This window comes from Globicephala melas, chromosome 2, assembly GCF_963455315.2.
Source record: "Globicephala melas chromosome 2, mGloMel1.2, whole genome shotgun sequence".
NCBI lineage: Eukaryota > Metazoa > Chordata > Mammalia > Artiodactyla > Delphinidae > Globicephala > Globicephala melas.
In genome coordinates, this window is record NC_083315.2 from 3,868,343 (window position 1) to 3,893,271 (window position 24,929).

At 42.4% G+C, this 24,929-nt stretch overlaps 2 protein-coding genes across 30 annotated transcripts in view; one reads left to right on the forward strand and one right to left on the reverse strand.

Annotated features, from left to right (window-relative positions):
- The window catches only part of NSUN6 (NOP2/Sun RNA methyltransferase 6), a 178,245-nt gene that overhangs the window by 81,843 nt on the left and 71,473 nt on the right, over positions 1–24,929 (forward strand). For 5 of the 23 annotated variants that reach the window (XM_060292144.1, XM_060292147.1, XM_060292102.1 and 2 more), the window contains 3 exons: positions 960–2,359; positions 3,325–3,638; positions 5,062–10,215. In XM_060292144.1, coding sequence (XP_060148127.1) covers positions 960–1,172 — 213 coding nt within the window. In that variant the 3' untranslated portion in view covers positions 1,173–2,359; positions 3,325–3,638; positions 5,062–10,215. The other 18 variants (XM_060292107.1, XM_060292052.1, XM_060292078.1 and 15 more) reach the window with 15 other exon arrangements.
- The window catches only part of CACNB2 (calcium voltage-gated channel auxiliary subunit beta 2), a 403,112-nt gene continuing 381,165 nt past the window's right edge, over positions 2,983–24,929 (reverse strand). For 2 of the 7 annotated variants that reach the window (XM_030832369.3, XM_060292019.2), the window contains exons 11-14: positions 11,065–11,216; positions 9,583–9,678; positions 8,389–8,574; positions 2,983–7,055 (exon numbers count right to left, since the gene is read on the reverse strand). In XM_030832369.3, coding sequence (XP_030688229.2) covers positions 6,585–7,055; positions 8,389–8,574; positions 9,583–9,678; positions 11,065–11,216 — 905 coding nt within the window. In that variant the 3' untranslated portion in view covers positions 2,983–6,584. The remainder of the gene's footprint in view (positions 7,056–8,388; positions 8,575–9,582; positions 9,679–11,064; positions 11,217–24,929) is intronic. The other 5 variants (XM_060292042.2, XM_030832367.3, XM_060292021.2 and 2 more) reach the window with 4 other exon arrangements.

Consider the following 24,929-nt stretch of genomic DNA (forward strand, 5'->3'; position numbering starts at 1 on the left):
AATCTAGAGATGGTTTCTAGACTCAGAAATTAAGATAAGCGCATTGTAGATGAAAAGGAGACTTGAGAATTCACTTGAATTTGATGTGTGTGTATATACATATACACTCAGTATCTACCTAAAAGAGATGGAACTCCCCCCCACACACATGGGTTAATAAACAACAGGTTTTCAGATATAAACCTAAGAACATATATCTTCAGTAACACAAGCATTTGTGAAATGGTGACTTAAGTTAGGCTTATGCATCTTTTGTAGTAGTGGTTTGCACAGATCACTCAGTTCCTTATGATTCTGTATTCCTCTAAACTAATCGAGGCAGCCTTAGTTTTCTCGTCTCTTTTAATATTCTAGTACATTTAAAAACAACAACAAAAAAAGAGAACTTTTATCATCCAATAGGTGTGGGCCAGAGAGAGGCATCTTCAGATGCCCAAGAAACTCCTGTCAGTTTTGGGGAGTCTGACAAATAAAGCTGGGTTTTCATCTCCTGCTGTAACTGATAATAACGTTCCACTTGCTAAGTGCCCACTCTGTGCCAGGCCCGATACCACCCTACTTATTTAAGCCTCAGATCAGAGTATTTCACCTGTTTCGTAGATGAGGAAGCAGGTAAGGTAAGTTACTTTCCTAAAGTCGCACAGCTAAGCTGTGGCAGAGCTGTGATGTGAATCCACGTGCTTCTGAGTGTGGAGCCCAGGTCTCCTGCATGTCGTGGGCCTTGATAAGCATAAGGGCCATCCTAGGGACTCAGTCGTCAAGTGGCTGCATGGTACCACCCTCCCACTTTACTACCCGGAAAAGCAGCATGTCCATTTCACAAAAATAAAAGGTATTTACTCATTTTTCTGTTTCTGGAATTGGTGGTAGTTACAGCTCAGTTTGTCCTTTTACGTAAATGGTACACAGGCAGACTTCCCAACGCGAGGATGTTTGTGTTTATTTGTCTCCCCGAGCAGGACCCACAGGTTGGAGGAGAAGGGATGCTGGGGGCTGGCCTGTCATCTGAGCAACTGAAACGGCTGCAGCGATTCGATCCCTGTGTGGTGCCGTCACAGGACAGTGACACTGGTTCTCTCAGAGACGCCAGGATAGAAGACACGAGTTGGCTCGCAAATAAGGATTGTATAGGCTTTTTCATTGCAAAATTTGTAAAATGCAGAAGCACGTAGGAGAAGGATCCTTAGAAATGAAAGTTCCAAACATTTTCCGTTTTTTTTAAACCAAAAACTGTTGTCAGGCCACGTGATTGATGCCGTGGTTGCTGAGGAAACAGAAAAGGCTGCCGGCTGTTCCACCAGGAATCAAGAGACTGTACTTCACAGAGGAAGTAGCCGGGGGGGGCGTGGAGGGGGGGCACTTGTGTGTCTAAAATACTTTTCCTTTATGGATTTAGCAGAGTATAAAGAAAAGGAGATGCCTGAAGATGTCTGGAACATTTCATTTGGGGTCTTTGTTTTAATTTGTAAAGAATGCAAGTCATTTTTAATGTTAAAATAAGTGGATTTAACAAAAGGAATAAAATTAGTGGTATTTAATTTGGTTATAAAACACGTTTTCCGTTATTGAGTTCCTTCAGAATTCAGGGTGTGGGAACTATAACTTATTTATCAAGTGCCAGGAACGTAGCTGGGGATTTCACCTGACTTTTTCTGTTTACTATTTGGTAAGTCAACCCTCTTTCAAATGAATTCTGGACTACTCCCAGTAACAGTCTCCCTTCACTATGTTGACGTTTTTTCTTCTGTCATATTTTAAACTAAAAACTAAAATGAATTTTTTTAAACTCTGTAGATTAAAAATGAGACTATTGCACAATTCGGGTACCTTTTAGCATCTAATGGAATACATACAAGTTCCTAGAGACGTGATTGGTGAGAAAACCATCTTGTGAGAGCTGGGAAGTGGCCAGGCGCTCACAGCTAAGCCTTGGTGTTCTCCCTCTGAACAGAAGCAGCTCCACAGAACACCTTCCCCAGACCAAGCAACTGTGACTAGGTCAAGACGAAACAAGACCACTTCACCATCAGACCTGAAATCCCCCAAACTGCAGAAGTGACCAAACATCACCCATGGCGGCCAGTATAAGAGGGCGGCCTTTTTAAGATGAACTGTGTAACTGTAGGCTTGCTTTTCATCCTACCTGCTTTTTAGATAAAATATATTAAAATACCCAGCCATAGTTTAAAAGCTATCTCATGTTGTGTTAAATACATCTATTTTGTTAATTCAAATCACCTCAAAATGCCTGAGCCTCGGACAACTGCCTAATATATTTTTTTCCCTTCATAGGTCTCCATTAGGAACTTCTTGAAACTTCCTTGTTTCCCTGAAGAATGCTCATCGCATCTCAGATCAGGTGAGATCCTCAGAGGCCTCTGCTCTGAGGAAGCCTTTCTTGCACACCCTTCTCGGGCGTGTCTCCCCCTACACCCCTCGTGCCTCTGTCTCCTCCTGTCACGGCACTTGACACATCACTCTAGTGTACGAGGCATGCCCTGGACCGCTGCCCCCAGGCTTGGGAACATTCTGGAGGCAGGACTGTGCTTTCTGTACAGCTTCAGAGCAGATCATTGTTACACGCTTATTGAACGAGGGAAAAACCCCATCAGGCTCCCTAAGATTCAGACATGTGACTGACTTCTTTCCGTCCCTCATTCTGCCTGATAGCCAGTAGATGTCATCTGCCTAAAGAGAAACGCTGTTGACCTGTGGTACTTCTGCTTCTAGGGCTCGGCATACTTCCTTGAACTTTCAATATGTTTTTGAAAAATACACAAAATCCATCCCTTCTCATGCTCTCTGCAGAGCCTTAGGTGCTAGGCTGGGATGGAAATGGTAGGGAAGGAGCCTAGTAGCAAATGTGTAAAGTTTTGATTAATACCAATAAATATCAAAGTACAAGCAATGCAGGCAAAACAAAAGAAAAATATTTGCATATTGAAAACAGTAAGGACAAATAGAAAATATTGTTAAAATTTGTTTCTTTAACATAGACATTTTTCAGTGGGTTTTTTTCTTTCAAAAAATAAAACAAATTGGAAAATAAAACATTCAATCTTAAGGAACACAGACATATAAGAAAAAATATGATAAAAGGACAAAAATCAGGGAAATGTGGAAGAGAATGAATATATTCTCTTTTAACATATTTAATGTTACCATAGTTGTATCTGTGAAACAGAAGCATTTTAATTCAACAGTGAGTACATTTTACTTCAAAACCGTGTATCACATTTTAAACAGTAAAGTACAAATAGTTAAAAATATAACACGATTCAACAACTGACCCAGAGCCCTCTGATTGCCGGTTTTCTCCAACAGCATGACTCTTGACGTGTTAGTAAGATTATCCAGGAGTAGCAGCATTGTGTCACTGAGCAAAGGGCGAGGAACTGAAGATCCATTCTGATGACAAGTTTATTTTAGAAAGGAAAAGTACAGTTCAAAATCGGAGGCAAGAATTGCAGACCATATAGGATGAAGGTGGGAGAAAGTTGGCTTTGCCGTGCTCAGGCCTTCAGAGGCCTTTGACCTGCCGGAAGCTGTCACTTTTCAGGTGTCGTGGGGAGATGACCACAGCCCATCAGTGACGGGCAGCACCCCCCAGGATGATGTGCCCCACACGCGAAGTGCAGGTGAGTATTTAACATACTTTGAGCTGTAAGAATCACTCCTAAAATGGCACTTAATACGACTAATAGTAGACAGTGCAGAAGCCAGCTCTTTATTTGTTTGCTATGAATGAATGACTTTAAACCAGGCTTGTTGAACAGTTCAGTGTAGCTGACAGTTGAAGGTTTAACATGAATGCAGAGCAGACCATGTTAAAATGTGGCATTGTCCCAAAGTACAGAATAACTAAGACATCCTACGTTTAGCAGCACCTTTTTGTAACAGTAACTTAAGTGAGCAGTAGAGAAAGAGCAGAGGAAAGGCTGAAATGGGTGTGACGAGAAAGACACAGAACTATTCAGAACTTTTCCAGCATTTTCTAGGTTAACTACAACAATCATGATTCTACAACTGAGTCTGTTAAGATTAAACCTTTGCTGTGTGAAAAGACTAGAATTTTACATTCCACAAGTCAGTGAATATCCCATGGTCCTTGGGATTATTTCTTCAGTTACATATTTAGTCCACACCGTTTACACATATGCCCACTCTACAGTTTTCACATAAGCGTGCTCTTTTGTCAAATCCTGCAACAGAGATTTTGCGGAATACTCTGATTTGGACTAGTGTGTTTCACAGTAAAGTGAGAAACGAAGAGTCCAGGTCAGAATTTAAAAAATGGAATCCGTTAGCGTGATTCTTTGAAAGGGATTAATGGTAGCAGCAAAGAAGATACATACCAGTTAGACTTCAAGAATCTACACATTCCAAAGCCATGAACTGGGATGAAACTTCGTATAGGAAGGGTCGGGGCTGGCGATCATTGATGTGGTACCGTGATGGACAGCTGACTGGAAGTATTTTATAAAAGTAACTTTAGCTGGAATACGGTTTCCCAATGATGTGAATATTTTACATCAAAAATTTATATATTATGCCTACTGTTCTTATATTCAATAAATAAAGGTATGTCAACAGCACAGAGCTAATTAACAAAGAGATTGAGGGAAATGGTTCCTATATTAGCTGATAAAACACTGTATATGTTAACTCATTTTTACAACTCTGAGTTTTCTTTGGGGGAGAGGAATAAGGAGTTAGATGTGAAACAGTTGTACTTATAAAGGTCCAAGATATATTTGGCAAGAACCTGGAATAATCAAAGAAGCGAAACAAAAAATAGCTTAACTTATTTAACAAAATAATAATTTTTAATGTCCAGGTCTGAAGGTAGGCAGTCAAGACAGGCGTTTTCCAGGGACAGACTTCAAGTGCCAGGTACTTGCACGCCTAATACTGTCTGTCTTACCTGTCCAGTCTTAACTGGACAGACGGACACTTAGGAGAGACAGGGAAGGTTTCAGGCTCAGCGTGACCACCACCTCGTGGGCCGCGTTGGGCGGTGTCCCTGACGCAGGGCCACAGCATCTTCTGGCTTCCCCTCAGAGCAGGTGTCCGACGCAGGAAAACCTCAACGTCTCGTTCACTTCAAGTCACCTCCTTTTGCCCTGATTTCTTGCGAAGAGCAGAAGCTTTGGTTATAAGAAGCACTTCGAGGTTGTGACGGACAGTGAAAGTGTCGGAGCGGGGGGAACACAACGGGCACGGCGGGCGAGGCGAGGTGAGGAGATGGGGGGAGTCGGGAGCATCTGTGTAAACGCTTCTCTCTCAGACGAGAGGTCGTCGGACATTTCCAGTGAAACACTCATCACAGTGGCCCGTGTGGCCCCTCTCCAGGAGCCAGCGGGGGGCAGCTCTCCGGGGCGTCCCCTCTGGCGGCGCGTGCCCTCCTGGCCCCTGACGGCTCGGCGGGCCACAGCGGCGCAGCGAGCCGCGGAGCCAGGCAGGTGGACGCCTCGGCCCTGGGCTGGCCGCCGCTGTTGTCAGCATGCACGCCCGTCACTGGCTCGTGTGCACGCGGCTCCCAGACTCCAGGGCCGTGACCTGAGACACTGGCTACGCAGGACGTGGCCGTCACAATCAGTGTGAACGGCACGGAGCGGAGCAACCCTTGGAGTTTGGTTATATTTCCCAGAATTTATGGTCACAATGATTAACGTACAGGGATGGAGGAACATTCAGAAATCAAACCTTTTCAAGTCAGGCAGTCACACGTATTTACAGTATGTACAGACTCTCTACTAGAACGGGAATAGGTGTCTAGACGACGTTATTACAAATTTCCTGAAGGTGGGCATTTCTAGTCCCTGTAATTCAGAAAGCAGATCTGCTGGCTTGGCATTAAGACTCTGAAATAGTGCGATCAAACTGATACATATATATATATATATATATATATATGTGTGTGTATATATATATATATATATAAAAAATAATTATATAATTATCATAAGAAGGTGTTTGCAGAAATAACATTTACAAACTGTCTATACAGTACACAATGCTAGTACATAGAAAATAGATTCTGACTTTGATCCCCTTGGTGTAAGGCAAGACAGTCTGTCCCCAAGTTTAGTCAGTCAGCCAGAGGTACAAGCGAGAAACAGTGGTCCACGGATGACTATGCAAATCGGGCGCCTACATATTAAAGGTCGGGAGAACCAAGAAGTTCCACTTTTTACGTGGGCCGCTTGATTCTGGCCCGCTGGATACATCAACCACATTTTTGAAAACATCAGCTATGCTTCTTAAAATCCTGATGCCACCTGGATGGCAACAGATGATATTGTTCAAGTGGCAGCGATCCTAGACCGTTTTCAAAGTGCAGTAGACAACCAGAGGACTGCAGCCTTTCCAGGCGAATTTATATAGCACTTACTTACAAAAGGAAAATAAAAAGTATATTAATACTCTATTTCATGCTGTTGCTATCCAAGCAACAGCAGTACAAAATATACAAGACAGATCACATATGATTGCAACGTAGACCCCCCAAGATTGAGTTGGAGGGTGGTGGTATACAAGACTTACTTAAAAATAAGAAAACCAACGACACAAAAGGGCAAAAGTCACTGGCGGATGTAAACCTCCCTGTTCCAGTCCCCAGCCTCATGCCGTCTCCTGGACACCCCTTCCCCCTCCCTGTCACAGCAGCGATCCTTGGATTTGTGGCGGCTCCACTGTTTGTCGCCCTCGTTGTGGTCCTGCTCTCGATCCGGGTCCCGGGAGCGGTGCCGAGACTCCCTGTGTCTGCGTTCCCCACCCCCGTGGGGTTCCTCTCTGTGGCTGTGATCTCGGTGCGGGGCGCAGTGGTCTGCATGTTCGTGGGCATAATCTTCCTTGGGCTCCGCGTATGCGGAGTCGCGACTCTCCTGCGTTTCTGAATCCAAGGTCTCCTGCCTGGAGAGGCCGCGGCTGGCCCCGCTGCGATGGCTGTGGTGCTGGGGTTTCTTGACTGGGTCTGGGCAGGGTTCTTCTTCAGCTTGGGAAGCAGAATGGGTGGCAGCCGCGCGATCGGTCCTCGGATCCCCTTGAGAAGCCTGGAGGTGAAGGAGCAAACACAGGCCTCAGCCAAGGTCGGGGTCTGGGGAACTGTCGCAAAGGCAAGTGTCTAGTCCCTTTTCACAGTCTCTAAAGTGCTGAAATGAAATCTGACCTCGCTCGGGTGCTTAATGTATTCAGTAACATCCAGTAGCATTTATATTGTATTGGACTTTCTGTTAATTTGTAAGCGCCTAGAACAGCACAGAGTAACTTTACAAATTTTTAAAAAATGAAGGAAGGAGGGAGGGCATTCTTTTATATGTTCTCTTGTGGTTCAAATATAGATATAGGTCCCTGAGATCTGTCTACACATGGGTGGACACTTAACCACCTCTGCTCGGATACAGGTGGGAAGATTAAAAATTCTTAGGATGTTGGCTTTAAGGGAAAAAATGATAAAATGTCAAATGCTTAAGTGGCACTTACTGTGAGACCAGCAGTGTTATGAGACTGTCACGTATACTGACTGATTAAATACAACAACCCTGTAAGCCAATCTCATGAGAAAAGTCCCATGACAGCCCCACAAGGTAGGGTCGTTAGTATTCCTGAGGCAAAGGGCAGGTAAGGATTTTATCCAAGATTAAACCCCTGGGAAGGGGTGGAGAGGAGAGGGAATTGAACCCAGGTAGTCTGAGTCCACAGTCTGCGCTGCCGGCCACATAGAAAGTTCCTCTATCCTGGCCCGAACAGAATATGGGGAGAGTGGATTTTACGGTTTATAATACAGTAAGTCCCCTACATACGGACCTTCAGGTTGTGAACTTCCAAAAGATGCAAACATAGCTTCGCATGTCAAATCACTAAGTTAGATCATTTGTCTGGCGTACGTTGTCGTGCGTGCATCCTCTACCCTTTACCGTATAGGGTACGGTGGTACCGTATCTTTATTTCAAGCTCAGGATGGTCAGAAGCGAGCGTAAAAGCAGTGGTGACCTAGCGGGTACGACTGTCCTTTTTCAAGGGATTGTACTGTAAGGTTAAAAATGTTTTATCTTTTGTTTGTTTCTTCTGTATTATTTGTGTGCAAAGTATAATAAACCTGTCACGGTACAGTACTATATAGCCGATTGTGTTAGTGGGCAGCCTAGGCTAACTGTGCTGGACTTACGAATGCCTTCTCGGAACAGAACTCGTTCGTATATGGGGGACTTACGGTACTTCATAGGATGCTGTTTACACTCCTCTTACAGGCGCACAGCTCACGCTGGAGACACTTAAGGTACTCGGTGTTCTGTCTCATTCTGGACAGGGCTGCCCGACTGGAACGAGCACCGCCCCGGAGCCCTGGACCCCAGTGGCGCGAGCGAAGGAGGGAGCGCTGCTCACCTGTGAGCTGGGGGCCAGAGCAGGGCTGATGGGCAGGGTCGAGGTGGCCAAGGTCCGGCTGAGGAGAGGGTCGGGGCCACTGCTGCAGGGCGGGTGGGCGGCCTTCCAGTAGGCCTCCAGGTAGTCGGCGAGGTGCTCGCAGGCGTCCTCCAGCTGGTTCTCGTCCAGAATCACGTCGAACAGCTCCTGCAGGGGCAGACAGTGCAGACGGCGTGCTTACGGCGCCTTGCCCGTGCTGCCCCCGGGCCTCCCGCACGCCAGGAGCACGAAGGGTGCCCGAGGGCTGCGTGCTGCATCCCTGCCGTGGTGCCGGACTCCTCTCTTCGCAGGGGCTGACCGCCTGCTATGGCCTCACCGCTTCGCTGTGTGAGTGACCAGGAGTGAACAGGTGTGATAACAGTTGCTAGGGGCACCAGAGAAAAGTTGCCCGTAGTGAAAAAAAAGGAATTGATCCTATGTTAGGGGCGAGATGTACAAAAGAAAATGAGAATATAAGCCAGAGACTATGAAAAGCTGAACCTTGGAAACGACTGAGGCAAGGTGAGGATGTGAGGAAGCCGAAGCCACTGACTGGATGTGGCCCAGACTTCATAGTAGTTCAGAGTTCTTACAAGTGTAATGTGCTCCCGGCAATTAGAAGTGGGTCTGAGCCCAGTTCTTAAGGCTTCTGATACACCTTCATTAAAAACAACAAAGCCAGAACAAAAGCCGGAAGCATACAGGCCGAAAGCGTGGTATGCAAAGCAGGGGATTCGCGGTAGGGATGTGTTCAGGTGTCAGAATCTGGTTACTGAGTGCTTTAGAAATGGTCTTAGATCAATTTCTTAGACGGTAATGAAGAGCCAGCAACTCGCTCCCTGAGTAGAAGTGAATAATAAACCAACCCCAAACAGCCATCTTTTCAACCAAAGTTTTGAAACAATGATTGTGTTTCACTGAAGATGACTACTGAGGTGTTAGATTAACAAAGCGAGGTCACCACGGAACACACCGTAGCTGTTCGTAAGCGACGACCATGACCTAGACAAGTGCTCGTGGTAAGAGGTAGACTCTACCGTTCCCGTCTTTGGGAGGAAACCCACCGTTAATGGGCAGGGTTCTCCCTGGACAGGCGTTTACCTGTCCGTCTGGTTTTTGTTAACAGAATGTGGGTGTGAAGCCTTCAAGTGGATTATACTGCATAGAGAGACTTACCGGAGGGCACTGAGCCAGCTTATCTGCTGCTACCATCTGAACATTGAGGTGTTTAGCTTGAGATTTCCCTCGAGATTTTATTAACCTTTGTAAAACCTGTAAAAGACGAGATTCTTCAACTGGGGTATCTGCACTCAGGTGAACAACAAGGTTCGTTATTCGTTCCTTTCTCCGGTGTCCTCTGCATGCAGCACTGATGGTTTACAAATAGATTACGCTAGAAAACAATCTTCAAGATGGTCAGCAAAATTAACACGTTGACATAAATCTCAGTCGCAAGTTTCGTAAGTCACCAGCGTGGAGATGTTTCTGAGTCTTGTCTTTTTTCAAGGCTAGCAGTTCTCAAACTCTGTCTCATGATTTATGTTTTTAAACACTGTGGAGAACTCCCAAGAGCTTTTTATGTGAACTGTAATAGTTATATATTAGAAACTAAAACTGAAAAATTCATTTAAGAATGACCAGTAACCTCTTATATGTTAACATGTCATGCATTCTGATAAAACAGCTAAGTTATTTGCAGGTTTCTCTACCGCCTGGCTCCACAGAAGACAGCTGCTGTGCCCTGCTTCTACAGTGAATCTGCTGCGGTGTATTGTTTGAAACAGGCAAAGAAAATCCAGTCCCCTACAGGTACGTAATTAGTAGCCTTTTCAGATAATTGTGGGTATCTTTCTTTGATACTACAGTAGACAGGTGGTAGCTTTTTAAAGACTAGCTCTCACGTGATATCTAAATCCCTATCAATGAACTTTCCTTACTCTGTCACGTTAAATTCCACTGATCTGTCCTGAAATTTGAAGGACATGTCAGTTGTTCTTTCCAATAAAAATGGTGTTCCAGGACGAAAGTGGCTACTTTGGTTTATGACTTGAAGAACACACTGGTACCTGCCCTCAAGAAAACGGACTTCGAGTACATAGCTAAAGAACTTGAAGTGTACTTCCCATTTCGTTACATAGAATATTAAAAAGGTTTGTACTGGAGTCAAAATTTAAGCATTTTTACTACATCAGGACATTCTTAAGTGAAACTGGGTTGTGTGGCTTTTTTTTTAACCTGGGAGTGCATGGGGAGGGAGAATGCCACAGCTGCTACTGCTACTGTGGTCTTGATTCCTGCTTAGACATCACCCAGTGCTGCTTCTGCACCGCTGGTGCAAAGGTCAAACCAGTGAAAAAGGGGGAGGATGTCTGAGTATTAGATAATGCTTAGATAATAATCATGGAAATGGTTCTGACCTCATGGACCCTCTAAAAAGTGTTTCAGAACCTCCCCCACCAGGAATCCATGGACCACTTTGGGAATCACTCACGCTCCTAAGCCATGAAACTTATCATCACGCTTGCTTATGTGAATCTTAACAATTCTCGGCTACCACGTCTCTCTTCAGACCCTTTGTGATGGATAAAGACACAGCCCGTTTCTAATTGGAAAGCAGACTAGTTCCATTACAGAGCAAACAGTAACCACCCTACTTACCTTAGGAGAAGAAATCTTGACATACACTATAATAGGGGCCAGAGAGGTTTTACTAAGCTGGGCTGGATGATTAATAGTATCTGCATCAAGGACCACCAGTTGCAATGTTCTTGCAAGTTCAAAAATCCTTTCAATTTCACTCTGAACTTCGGCTGTAAAAGGTTAAGCAGAGTTTGATTACTTTACAGCATTTTTAAACCAGATTGAGACAAAGTAAAACGGTACTCAGGTAGGTGAGGTTGCTGTCTACAGGTAAGAGAGCTGGTAACAGGTGTCCTTTGGAGAGAGCCGTTCCTTCATAATACCTCTAGCATTTAGGGAATTCCTCTCTCAACCAGACATCTAACACAATGTCTGTGAGAGTCAACGTTTCTGGCTCTCTGTGCTGACGCGTTTTTGGTGCTATAAAACTTCACTCTATGAAGTCATTTCATTAAAATGTTGTGAAATAGAAACTTGAAGAGAGGTCTTCCCTGTGTGTGTTTCTGACCACGCTAGCCTAGCACCCATCACCAGCCTTCCTGTCACTGCACGGGCTCCTCTGTGTTTATATGCCACCTATTGGTATGCCTTCTGGAGATGATTGAGAGTCTAGAGATGCTTATTACCAAGCTGAACTACAACAGAAAACAGGAGAGATTTTAAGAGTGTTACAACAAACTTCTCCAAAAACACACTTCTCATATTTTCCACCAACAAAAGAACAGCCCTGCAACATTCATGCTTTAAAAGGGCGGTTATATATTAGAGGCAGCATTACAGGAATACAAACTATATAAACATCCAAAAATCTACTTGAATGCCAAAGAAATTTCATGCATTTCATCTGCTTCTCCATTTCTGTACCACTGCTGTCCAGTACGGTAGCCACAACCCCCATATGCCTGTGGAGCTCCTGAAGTGTAGCACATGTGAATGAATGAATAAATTTTTGAAATTTAATTTAAATAAGAGTTAAATAGCCAGAAAGTACTTTACTAGACATCATAGGTCTATAAAGCATAATATGTATTTTACAGTGCCCACCACAGTCATGAAGGGCCAATTCCATGAGATTCCTAGACCTACAGAATACCATTTAATTCCTCTTATGCATTTGCATCCATGCAGAAGATTCCTGGAGATAATTTTAACTAGTACATTATTCCAGAAAAGGCAAGTCACTATTGTCTGCCTCACAATATGTTATGACTAGAGGCCTTTCATTTAACCTGGGTGTCTTTAAAATCAGGGCCCAAACCACTTGAGATGCTGGCTTTAAAATAATATTTGGTCACATTACCACCCATGACATAGTTTTGCTAAAAGAAAAAAACAAACCCGTTAAGCTTCTGGATCTATCAGTTTATAAGAAATACAGGGAACAGACATATATAAACTACGCCCGTGTAATGCAGTTAGCAAAATTCACTCTCTGAAAACCCTGCAGAATAAGTGACCCAGTTTCTTCAAAAAACAAGGAAATAAAAAAGATCTATGGAAAACAAGATTAAGAGATTTAAGAACCTAGGAAACATTCGCAATGTATGGACTTTATGTGGATTCTGATTCAAACAAATAGTAATTGATACATTTATAATGCATAAAGTAAGTGGATAAAATGTTTATATATAAATGCTTATATATATAAGATGTATGTGTGTATATGTATAATACATGACAGCTGGGAAATGATACATGGCTGAGTGGCAACCTGATATTTGGGATGTACTGTTAAGGTCTGGCGATAATGGTGATATGGTTTAAATAAAAAGAGTCTTCAATGTTTAGAAATACATACTGAAACATTTACAGATAACATATGATGTCTGGGATTAGCTTCAAAATAATTCAGAGACAGGAGAGGAAGGCAGGGGGAAGACTGGAAATGAAACAAGATTGGCCATGAATAGATGATAGTTGAAACTAGGTGATGAGTACCTGAGGTTTCCTATAACATTCTTTACTTCATATATATATTGGAATTTCCTTAAACAACAGTTTTAGAAATCATTCATAATAGTGTTCTAAAACATTACTGACACTCTTATTTGCTCTCTTTTCTCATGCTCCTTAAAATTTTTTTCCAATATAACCTTGCTTCTCTGTGCCCTATAAATGTTTTCACAGCCACTGATCCCCAACAGTCAAGTTCCGATCTAAGTTAATATTTACTGTAAGCATTAAGAAATTTGATTAGTCTACGGCCAGCACCACACTCCATGGAAATGCTGAAAGCTTTTCCTCTAAGATCAGGAACGACACAGGGAAGCCCACTCTCACCACTTCTTTCAACATAGTATTGAAAGTCCTAGCCAGAGCAATTTGGCAAGAAACAAAAGGCATATCAATTGGAAAGGAAGTAAAACTCTCACTGTTTGTAGATGACATGATAGTATGTACAGAAAACTCTTAAAGACTCCACCAAAAGACCGTTAGAACTAATAAATTCAGTAAAGTTGCAGGATACAAAATTAGCTTACAAAAATCTGTTGCGTTCCTATACACTAATAATGAACTACCAGAAAGAGGAAGGAAGAAAACTATTATTTACAAATTGCATCAAAAAGAATACCTAGGAATAAATAAAACCAAGGAGGTGAAAGACCTGTACTCTGAAAACTGTAGGACACCGATGAAAGAAACTGAAGACACAAATAAAACAGGTATTCCACGCTCATGGATTGGAAGAATTAATATTGTCAAAATGTCCATACGCAAGTGATCTACAGATTTATTGCAATTACTATCAAAAATCTAATGGCATTTTTCACAGATACAGAACCATCCTAAACTTTGTATGGAATCTCAAAAGACCCCAAACAGCCAAAGCAATCTTGAGAAAGAAGAACAAAGCTGGAGGAATCATGCTTCCTGACTTCAAACTATATCACAAAACTATAATAAAACAGTATGGTACTGGCGTAAAAACAGATCCATAGATCGGTGGAACAGACTAGAAGAGCCCAGAAGTAAACCCGTGCATATATGGCCAATTAATTTATGACAAAGGAGCCAAGAATATACAGTGGGGAAAGGGACAGTCTCTTCAATGAACTGTGCTGGGTGAAAACGACAGCCATGTGCAAAAGAGTGAAACTGGACCACTGTCTTACACCATACACGAAAATCAGCTCACAAAATGGATTAAAGGCTTAAATGTATATCCCAAAACCATAAAACTCCTAGAAAAAAACAAAGGTGGTAAGCTCTTTGACATTCGTCTTGGCAATGCATTTTTGGATTTGACACCAAAAGCAAACACAGGAAAACCCAGAGTAAACAAGTGAGACTATATCAAACTAAAAAGCTTCTGCACAGCAAAGGAAACCATCAACAAAATGAAAAGGCAACCTGCCAAATGGGAGAAAATATTTGCAAGTCATATACAGGCGTACGTCAGAGATACTGCAGGTTTGTTTTCGGACTACCACAATAAAGCAAGTCACGTGAACTTTTTGGTTTCCCAGTGCATATAAAAGCTGTGTTTACACTAAACTGTAGTCTATTAAGTGTGCAAAAGCATTGTCTTATAAAATCAGTGTACACACCTTAATTAACAAAAACTTGATTGCTGAAAAATGCTAACAACCATCATCTGACCCTTCAGAGAGTCACAGTAGTAACGAAGATCACTGATCCCAGATCACCGTAGCAAATGTAATGAAAAAGTTTGAAATATTGCAAGAATAAGCAGAATGTAACACAAAGACATGAAGCGAGCAATGTTAGAAAAATGGTGCCAATAGACCTGCTCAAGGCGGGGCTGCCACAAACCTTCAATTTGTGAAAAACAACATCTGCAAAGTGCAATCAAATGAAAAGCACAATAAAATGAGATATGCTTGTACAGGATGAGTTAATTTCCAAAATATATAAAGAACTCTTACAGCTTAATAGCAAAAAACCAAACAGTCCAATGAACAAATGGGAAGAAGACCTGAATAGACATTTTTCCAAAGACGACATACAGATGGCCGACAGGTATATGAAAAGGTGCTCAACATCGCTAACCATCAGGGAAATGCAAATCAAAACCCCAATGAGATATCACCTCACACCTGTTAGGATAGCTATCATCAAAAAGATAATATAACAAGTACGGTGGTGATAATGTGGAGAAAAGGGAGCCCTCCTGCACTGTTGGTGGGAATGTGATCTGGTGCTGTCACTATGGAAAATGATGTGGAGGTTCCTCCAAAAATTAAAAATAGAACCACCACGTGATCCAGTGATAGAATCTTGACGGAAATGTGGAATCGGAAAAGAAAAAAAAGCATAGGTAAAAGAACAGGTTGGGGGTAGCCAGAGGTGGGAAGTGGGGGGTGGGTGAGGGTGGTCAAAAGCACAAATAAGTCCCACGGATGTGACGCACAGCATGGTGACTATAGTTACTAATATTGTATATTTGGAAGTTGCTAAGAGAGTGGATCTTAGGAGTTCTTCTCACAAGAAAAAAACTTGTAACTGTACGTAAACTTGTAACTAGACTTCCTGTGATCATAACACAATATATACATGGGTCAAGTCATGTTGTATACCTGAAACTAATCTAATGGTATGTCAGGTATGTCTCAAAAAAAAAGAAATTTGATCACAAAGATTTTCATCCATGTACTCAGTTAATAATAACGGTTAATCACACAGAGTCCCACACCTTAAAAAAACTTCCTTTTTCTTAGCAGTTTGAGTACTATGAAAAAAAAGATTATAAATGTAATATTTGTTCATTGCATAAAATCTGAGTAACAGATAAACAGAAAATAATCCATTATCTTATTATGTATACAAAGTTACTTTATCAACAAATGTCAAGTGCTTAATATATGTATCATGTATATATGTGTATATATATGCAAATATTTATATCTTCTAGTATTCTTACGTACACAAATATCTTAACACTTTTTAAATTAAGGGGGGAAATGAGATATTTAAAAATTTAAAGGAGATTTTTTTCAGAATCCCAGTGCAACATATTAGTAAGTAAACCTTAAAAAAAGATGACCAATAAATTCTGAAGAAAATACTTTTAACTTCCAAGTAAAAATGATGCTTCAAAAAGAAATGTATCTGTACTAGTGGTTTTTCTTTGACAGAGTACATCCTGCTTAGAACTTATTTCAAAAAAGAAATGTCAAAGACAGCTGATGTTCATTTCTGAAACCGAAAAGCCTTATTGACCTGTCCAAATCCCAATCACTTAACAGCCATTGAATTAAAACTGGTGCTGATACTATGGAACACAGTATGGAGGTTCCTCAAAAAGCTAAAAATAGAGTTGCCATATGATCCTGCAATCCCACTCCTGGGCATAAACACAGACAAGACTATAATTCAAAAAGAGACATGCACCTCTATGTACATAGCAGCACTACTCAACAATAGCCAAGACATGGAAACAACCTAAATGCCCATCAACAGATGAATGGCTAAAGATGTGGTACATATACACAATGGAATACTACTCAGCCATAAAAAAGAATGAAATCATGCCATTTGCAGCAACATGGATGGACCTAGAGATGATCATACTAAGTGAAGTCAGAAAGATAAAGACAAATACATATGATATCACTTACATGTGGAATCTAAAATATGACACAAATGAACTTTTCTAGGAAACGGACTCACAGAACAGACTTTCAGTTGCCAAGGGGGAGGGGGGGTGGGGGAGGGATGGACTGGGAGTTTGGGATTAGCAGAGGCAAACTAGTGTATATAGGATCGATCAACAACAAGGTCCTCCCGTTATAGCACAGGGAACCGTATTCAATATCCTGTGATAAACCGTAATGGAAAAGAATATAAAAAATGTACATATATGTATAACTCAGTCACTTTGCTGTACAGCAGAAATTAACACAACATTGTTAAATCAACTGTACTTCAATTAAAAAAAAACTCAGAGCTCAGAAACAATCATGTTTTCTGGAAGATGAGAAAGAAGGGAAGTGCGTTCGTTTGGAAAGACATTTCTATAATTGAACAATACTGTAAAAACAGAGGCGGTTGTTACACTTCGTAGCTAGCGTTGGACGACATCCAAGCGGTCAGTCGAGAATTAATAAGACTTGCGATGGCTCTGGTATCAGTGATGTAATGGTAATTCCAACGCCATTTCATAATCACTAAGCACAGAATTCTAGTTTTGACAAGTTCCTTACTTATCCGAAAAAAAGAAATCTGTAAAGCCCTCTCTAAGCCTCTTTTCCTTTCCGCAGGCCCAGGGAGGTCTGCCTCTGGGCACCCGGTCCCAGGCACCAAAGTGGCTTCCTCACTTCATAGAGTGTGTGATCCTTGGGTAACAGGCTTCATTTCTTGGAGCTCCCTAAGTGTTCTTTTTTGGAAAATGGAAATGAGGGACTAAGTGAATCAACATGCAAAGTATTTATTGTGGTGCCTGGCCCACAGTAAATACTTAACAAATGTCAAGTATTGCTTTGTGCCTACCTCTGTTAACATTTATTGCATTGTATTTTGATGATATGATTGAAAACTTTTCCGACAGGCAGTGAACTGACAGAAAACTGGCAACAGTACATAATTACTTCCATTCCTTCTGTCAGTACAGTACTTGGTACACGCTTGGCACTCAAAAACTGTGTTGAAAGAATGAATTAAAAAGGCAAAGAAAAAATATAATCATTTAATATATATATAATGTAACTTTTTTTTTGCCTTTTTAATTGACTATATATGTATTAGGTAGAAGCTGTTGTAGAAAAAAATTCATTAAATAAATCTTCAAAAACATGAATAATGAATTTGACTGCCAAAATATATTTAGATGAAGAACTCCCTTTGGGTAGAAATATTGCTATAGCTGGGCCATTGGAGCAATCTTGTGGAATAAAAAGTGCTAATTTATTAAGACAGACATAGCTACGCTGGTAATGGATAGGTCATGAGGAGGGAAGAAATGAGATTCAAAAGATCAACAGTCCCGTAAATTCCACATCGCATCGATTTGCAAGGCTAGTTTTAGAGTCTATCATCCGCCCTTCATTCTCCATAAACTATTTTTTTCTCTTCCTCAGAGAAAGCAGAGGTGTAATTAGCATCACGACACTGCTCAATGGACAAAATCCTGGACTGGTAGTCGGGACACCCAGGGTCTAGCCTTAGCTTTATTCGTTAATAGGTGCCTCACCCACACCACACAGGTCCCTTCACTTCCTATGGCTCTCAGATCCTTCACTGAACAGTGATGGGCTTGAACAAGATCGGTAGTTCTCAGACTCTGGCATATGGTAGAATCACCAGGCAGCCTTGTTAAACCAGAGATTGTAGGGTCCCACCTCCAGAGTTCCTGATTTTATACGTTTGGATGGGGCCTGAGAATGTTCAGTCTTCACTAATGCCCCCATGATAATGATGCTGTTGATTTGGAGACCACACCTGAGGACCAAATAAGGGGTGCTCTCTCTGGTGTGTCATCCCCGTACCACAGTCCCTGGTGCTACCAACATAAGTGATGAACTTTCCTTTAATCGATGCTTCTGTTGAGATAACTGTAGGTTCGCAAGCAGTTGTAAGAAATAACAGAGAACACTGTGCCCTTTACCCAGTTATCCTCAATGGGAACATCTTGCAAAACTGTAGTGCGATATCACAACCAGGACATTAATATTAATACAATCCACCCATCTTACTCAGATTTCCCCAGTTTTATGTACTCATCTGTGTGTGTGTGTCTGTGTGTGTGTGTGTGTGTGTGTGTACACTGAGCTCTACGCAGTTTTATCATGTGTAGGTTCCTATATCCATCACCACAGTTTAGAGACAGAACAGTTCCATCAGGACAAGGTGAAAGAGACAGACTTTTAACAAATTATCTCTGCTGACTCCTCAATTGCACTGAAAACATTTACCAAGCTGTAAACATTATCATCTTACCACCTAGTTGCTAATATACAAAGTAAATGCCTTCCCCTGCTCCCTGTGTGTTATCTGTCAGTTACAGCTGTTGCCGCGTGCACGGCTAACTCTAGCTTCACTTCCTTTACTGTCAGTTACAGCTGTTGCCGCGTGCACGGCTAAATCTAGCTTCACTTCCTTTACTCTCATTTGCTGATATTTTCCCACTTTCGGAACATAGTTTTTGCTATCGTGTGACGCAAGTAGATCCCACAACTGCACAGTTGTGTACAAACGGGTGCAAAGATGTAGCATAGTTTCCTAAACTGATTTGTCCCTGGAAAATTGCTTGGGGTAAAACCAAGCCACAGTTCGCAGACAGTATAAAGTTGGGCAGATTAAAGAAACTCTGAGGTGAATTATTTCATAAAGCAGTAAGTATCTGAGTTTATTAGTTTTAAAAGTTTGGATTTGGAATTGGCAAATAACTGTATTACCAGGCCCTTTACTATTTTAATTTAAATAATATTTTTGCTTCTAAGACTATAATGTAATTTATGTGCATAGCTAATGTAGATATTTTAAATTATGATGCTTGACCAATATTGCAACTGAGAAAAAAGGTGAGAAGTTTTATGAGCCCATATAAAGACATCCATACAGGCAAGGAAGTCCTGTACCACTCCCAAAACCTGAGTATGTACTTAAAGCTACAAAATTTTCAGGTTTTTTTTCTTCATGTCACACAGTGGTACATTAGCATAATCAACTCCAAATGCAACATACTATACTTCTGTTTATGCAATGAAAGTTTTCTAAAATCTCATGTATAAAGCAAATTTTTACCTATCAAATGATATCTTCAATATACAGGATCTTTCATCCTTTCATAAAAGAAATAATTGCTATAATTGATCTTGTCTATTAAATTTGAGGTCAATTTTCTCAAATTTAATTTTTTACTAAATGTATACAAGAAAACAATGCTTTTGAAGTAAGCTCCCTGGGACTTCCCTGGTGGTCCAGTAAGACTCTGTGCTCCCAATGCAGGGGGCCTGGGTTCCATCCTTGGTCGGGGAACTAGATCCCACGTGCCGCAACTCAGAGGTCACGTGCCACAACTCAGAGCTCGCATGCTGCTACTAAGAAGTGCACATGCTGCAACTAAGACCCTGCGTGCTGCAACTAAGACCTGGGGCAGCCAAAACAAGTAAATATTAAAACAAAAAATAAAGTCCCCCAGTTTGCCCCTACCTGCCCTTGGGTTGAAAGAACTTCCAGGATAATAAGTAATGCTTGAAAGAATAAGTTCTTAGCAGTGGTTTCTGCCCCCAAACTCAGTGTCTGGTTTACCTTTCCTCCAGCATACACCTTCCAGCAGTTCACAAACACTGGAAAATAATTTGACTTAGATCTTTGAAATGCTAATACTCTTTAAAAATAAAGCAACATTGCAGAGAACTTATCGTGCAGACTGAGGAAAACATGCTACATAGAAACTGGTTTAAAGGGTAAGAAAAACTGACTTCAATAAAAGCAAAGATTGGAGTGTTGATACTTTAATACAGACAGTTTATCCTCTTATGGGGCAATATAGCAGCAATAATTCTCTCCCCCCCCCAACTTTAATATATCCTTAATGTCAGCACAACTACAGCTTAAAAGAATACCACGATAACTTGTTTTCCCTGGAGAAAATACAGATTTGTGATGTACAACAAACACTGAATGCAAAGCCATTTTCCAAGTCTGCATAAACACAGAGGACAGAAAATCAAGGTGTGGCGCGTCTGGGGAGAGGTTCAGTGTCAAGGTGTGACTACCCACTTAGCCCATATATTCTTACTAAGCACCTACTTCGCGCCAGTCAGTGTGGGGTGTACCGGGGAAGCAGTAATGAGCCAAAAGAGACCCAATCTCTGAGCTCACAGGGCTTATCTTCGAGTGGGGGAGACAGGCATCAGTGATGCACTCACGCAGTGAGGGTAACATGGCGGCCCTTCCCGTGATTCAAAGGGGGAGTCAGGTGAGGAGGGAACGGCAGGTGCAAAGGCTCCGCGGCAGACAAAGGACTGAGTGAAAGGCAATGTTATGGATTGAATTGTGTGTCTCCCCTCCCACCAAATTTCCTGTGTTGAAGTCCCAACCCCCAGTACCTCAGAATGGAACCCTATTTGGTGATAGAGCCTTTCAAGAGGTAAAGTTAAATGTGGTCCTACAGGTGGGCTCGTATCCATGTGACTGTATTTGGCCACAGGGCCTTCAAAGAAAATGAGGCCAGTAGGATAGGGCAGGCTACATCAGTATGACTGGTGTCCTCATAAGACGAGAGAGAGAGAGAGAGAGAGAGAGAGAGAGAAACACCAGGGAGGTGCAGACAGGAGAGGTCACGTGAGGACACAGCGAGAGGGTGGCCGTCGGCAAGCCAAGGAGAGAGGCCTCAGGAGAAACAGACCTGCTGACCCCTTGATCTTGAACTTCCAGCCTCTAGAAATGTGAGAAATAAGTTTGTTTCCGCCTCCTGGTCTGTATGATTTTGTTACTGCAGCCGTGGAAGGCGAGTGCAGACGGCATGCGTGAAGTGGAAGGAGTGAGGCAGAGCAGTGTGAGGTGAGGCTAAGAGCTGTGGACACCCGGGGTCCAGGTCCAGATCGAGGAGTTCTGCTGTCGTCCAAGAACAATGCAGAGACATTTACAGTTTGAAGCAGGGATGTGTCCGGAACAGATCTGCTCTTTGAAAAGATTTCTTTGGCTGTGGCATGAAGAACTAAGGGATCCGGGTCAAAATAGGTGTGAAGTACTCACGGTGCCTCGGGGCCCTTGGAATGGAGCAGTGGTGTAAACACTGCATGTGATGAGACAGATGGGACAGAAATTCATGAGGTGAAACTGACAAGACCTGGAGATGTGCTGGGGAAGGAAGTGCGGGTGCTCACGTATCAAGAGGGCCACAGAGTCTCCTGGTTCTCCAAACGGAGATGAGTATCCTGACTGTTAGGACTCAGATAAGAAACCCTGGGAAATTATCAGAATACAGGAAAGCTGATAAATTCTCTTTAGCATGTGCTAAGTTTGAGGAATACACAAGGCAACCCCGTCAAGTAGGATGTGTAACTCTGGAGTGGAAAGGCACTGTCCAGCTTGGGGTACAAACTGTGAGCTCTCTGCATATAGGAAGTAACTGGAGCGATCGGTATGAATAGTTTTGCTGAGAGAGAGGGACCAGAGAGAGGACCCGAGAGGGACAGTTAAGAACCCCTCACAGTCTAAAGAAGATGTGGTCTGTATGTATATATACATATGACTCAGCCATTAAAAAGAATGCAATAACGCCATCTGCAGCAACATGGATGGACCTAGGCATTATCACAGTGAGTGAAGTCAGTCCAAAAGAGAAAGACAGAGACCATACGATATCACTTCTATGGGAATCTAACGTACGACGCAAATGAACTTATCTACGAAACAGAAACAGACTCACAGCCATAGAGAACAGACTGTGGTTACTGAGGGGGAGGGGGGTGGGGGAGGGAAGGAACGGGAGTGTGGGATGAGCAGCTGCAAACTAACTGGTATATATGGGATGGATAAACAACAAGGTCCTACTGTGTAGCACAGGGAACTATATTCAATATCCTGTGAAAAAATATAATGGAAATATGAAAAAAAGTATATATGTATAACTGAGTCACTTTCTGAACAGCAAAATTAACACTGTAAATCAACTCCACGTCAATAAAATTAAAAAAAAAAAAAAGAACTCACATTCAAAAGCCACAGAGCATAAGCCTGCAAAAAAAGGAAAGGCAGGAGGGCCAGAATCGGTGCTGTTGAGGAATCCAAGGGGAGGGATGCTTCAAGGAGAGGGGGACAGATGTCCTCCAAATGTCACTGCAACGTCACGTAAAACAGACTGCAGTATGTCCACTGGACTAGTGACAGGGAGGTTACTGGTAACTTCTTTATAAACAAATTTGGAGCCAGCTGGAGAGTGAATAATAGTGACTGAAATGGGGACACTAAGTTTGGAAAACTTAGATTTTGGGGGGCTGTGTTCAGCCGGGTGGTGGGGACAGAGAGAGAGGTCGAGGCCACTGAAGGGACTCTGTGGGTCAGGGCAGGGTATTTTATGGCATTTAAATTTTTAAATGGAATTAAATTAATTATGGAAAAGAAATCCATAATTTAGGAAAAACCCCAGATGATAGCACCAAAACACTGAGAAGCTGGCAGGGGATAGGGAAAAGTGAATCTTCTTCTCCAACTGCTTTTCTTACAATGCTCATTTCTCACAATTCTATAGAAGCAGCTTTAAGTATGTTTTGATGTTAATTTTAAAATTAATGTGTAGTGGGGAACTCTCTGGCGGTCCAGTGGTTAGGTGCCTGCGTTCTCACTGCCAAGGGCCCGGGTTCAGTCCCTGGTGGGGGAACTAAGATCCCACAAGCCGCACGGCATGACCCAAAAAAAAAAAAAAAATGTGCAGTGAAATTGACTTTTTGAGGGGTATCCAGCTATATGGATTTTCGCACGAGTAAACATTTGTGTAACCTCCAATTCCATCGCTCCCCAAACTGCTATTCCTTTGTGCTCACACCCTCCCCCCCCAGGTAACCACAGCTGTTTGTCACTAGAGTTTTGGCTTTTCTAGGACATCATATACATGGAACCATACCGTATTTGACCTTTCCAGACTGGCATCCCACCTCGGGGCCTTGGCACCTATCGCGCCCTCTGCCCAGAAGTTCTCTCTTTTCTCAGGCAGCTGCAAGGGTAAAGAATTCACAACACAGAAGATTCTGCTAAAATGGTACCTTCTCAGGGAGGCCTCGCCTGACTCCCCATATAAGGTCCCACTCTCCTCCTCAGCTGACTCTCTACCTGCTGCTTCTACCAGGACTCACCAACCACTGACTGACTAGCTCTAACTGTTATCTGTCTACAGCTACTTCTATTAGCTTCTGTCCACACCTCCGCTGTGGAACGAGAGCTGTATGAGCGTGAGGATGTGCTGTCCTTCACGTCTGTGTCCCCGGCCCTTACACTGATGCCCAGCACATGGGTGGTTCTCAAGTGTTCATCAGTGGATGAATACATGCCTAAAATCTAGTCATGGTTCCGTCGAGCCTTAAGGATGAGCCCCAAATTCCTTAATATCCGCCCCCGTCTCCGCCCTTTATCTCTCTGGTGTCATCTCCCACCTCTCTCTTTTTTAAACCATACACTCCATCAAAGTAAAGCACGTATGTTTTCTAGAAGCCTCTGTGGCTCTTGAAATCCCTATCATACCCTTCACTCTTTCGCCCTTTTTCCTTGGCTAAACCCTATCCCGTTTTAGGTCTCAACTCGGGCTTCGCTCCTTGGAGAAGCTGTTCTTGGTGGATACGCCTCCCTGCAGCCTTAGGTCTTCACCAAGCAGTGCAGTGCACGAACAGCTTTCTCAGTCACCCTCCATTTCAATGAGCTGACAACTTATTGGCCTCATTGCTACAAGCTCCTTCATCTTTTTTGTTCCCTGACTTTGACAGTCACTGTCCAGTGTATGCTCACTCTATGGAGTGCAAGAGTCTTGAACAGTAATATATAGTTGGTAGTTTCACAAAAGCCTTGGCAACCGACACAAAACTGTGACGCCATTGATTCAAACGATGAGTCTACACAAATTACCTGACTTCGTTCATCAGTTGAAACAATGGAACGAGCATTTTGTAACGATTACTGTGAGCATCAAAAATGTATACAAAGAGTTTTAAGGGTCACAGACGATAAGGACAGGAGATCACTCTAAACAAAATGTAGGATTCCATCCCCCAAATATGCTTCTAAAGCTTGATGACTGAAGCTGAGTTAATGAGGGACTGCTGGGGGAACAAAACTGGGTTCTATAAGGTATTATACTCATCACAGATAAGGGTTATTGTTTTCAACAGTTTTTTTTTTTTTATACAATATACTTCAGAGTTAACTAAAAAGTTTGACGTTAAAAGCCAGTCTCTCAAAGATCAAAGATCTCACACAACCATGAA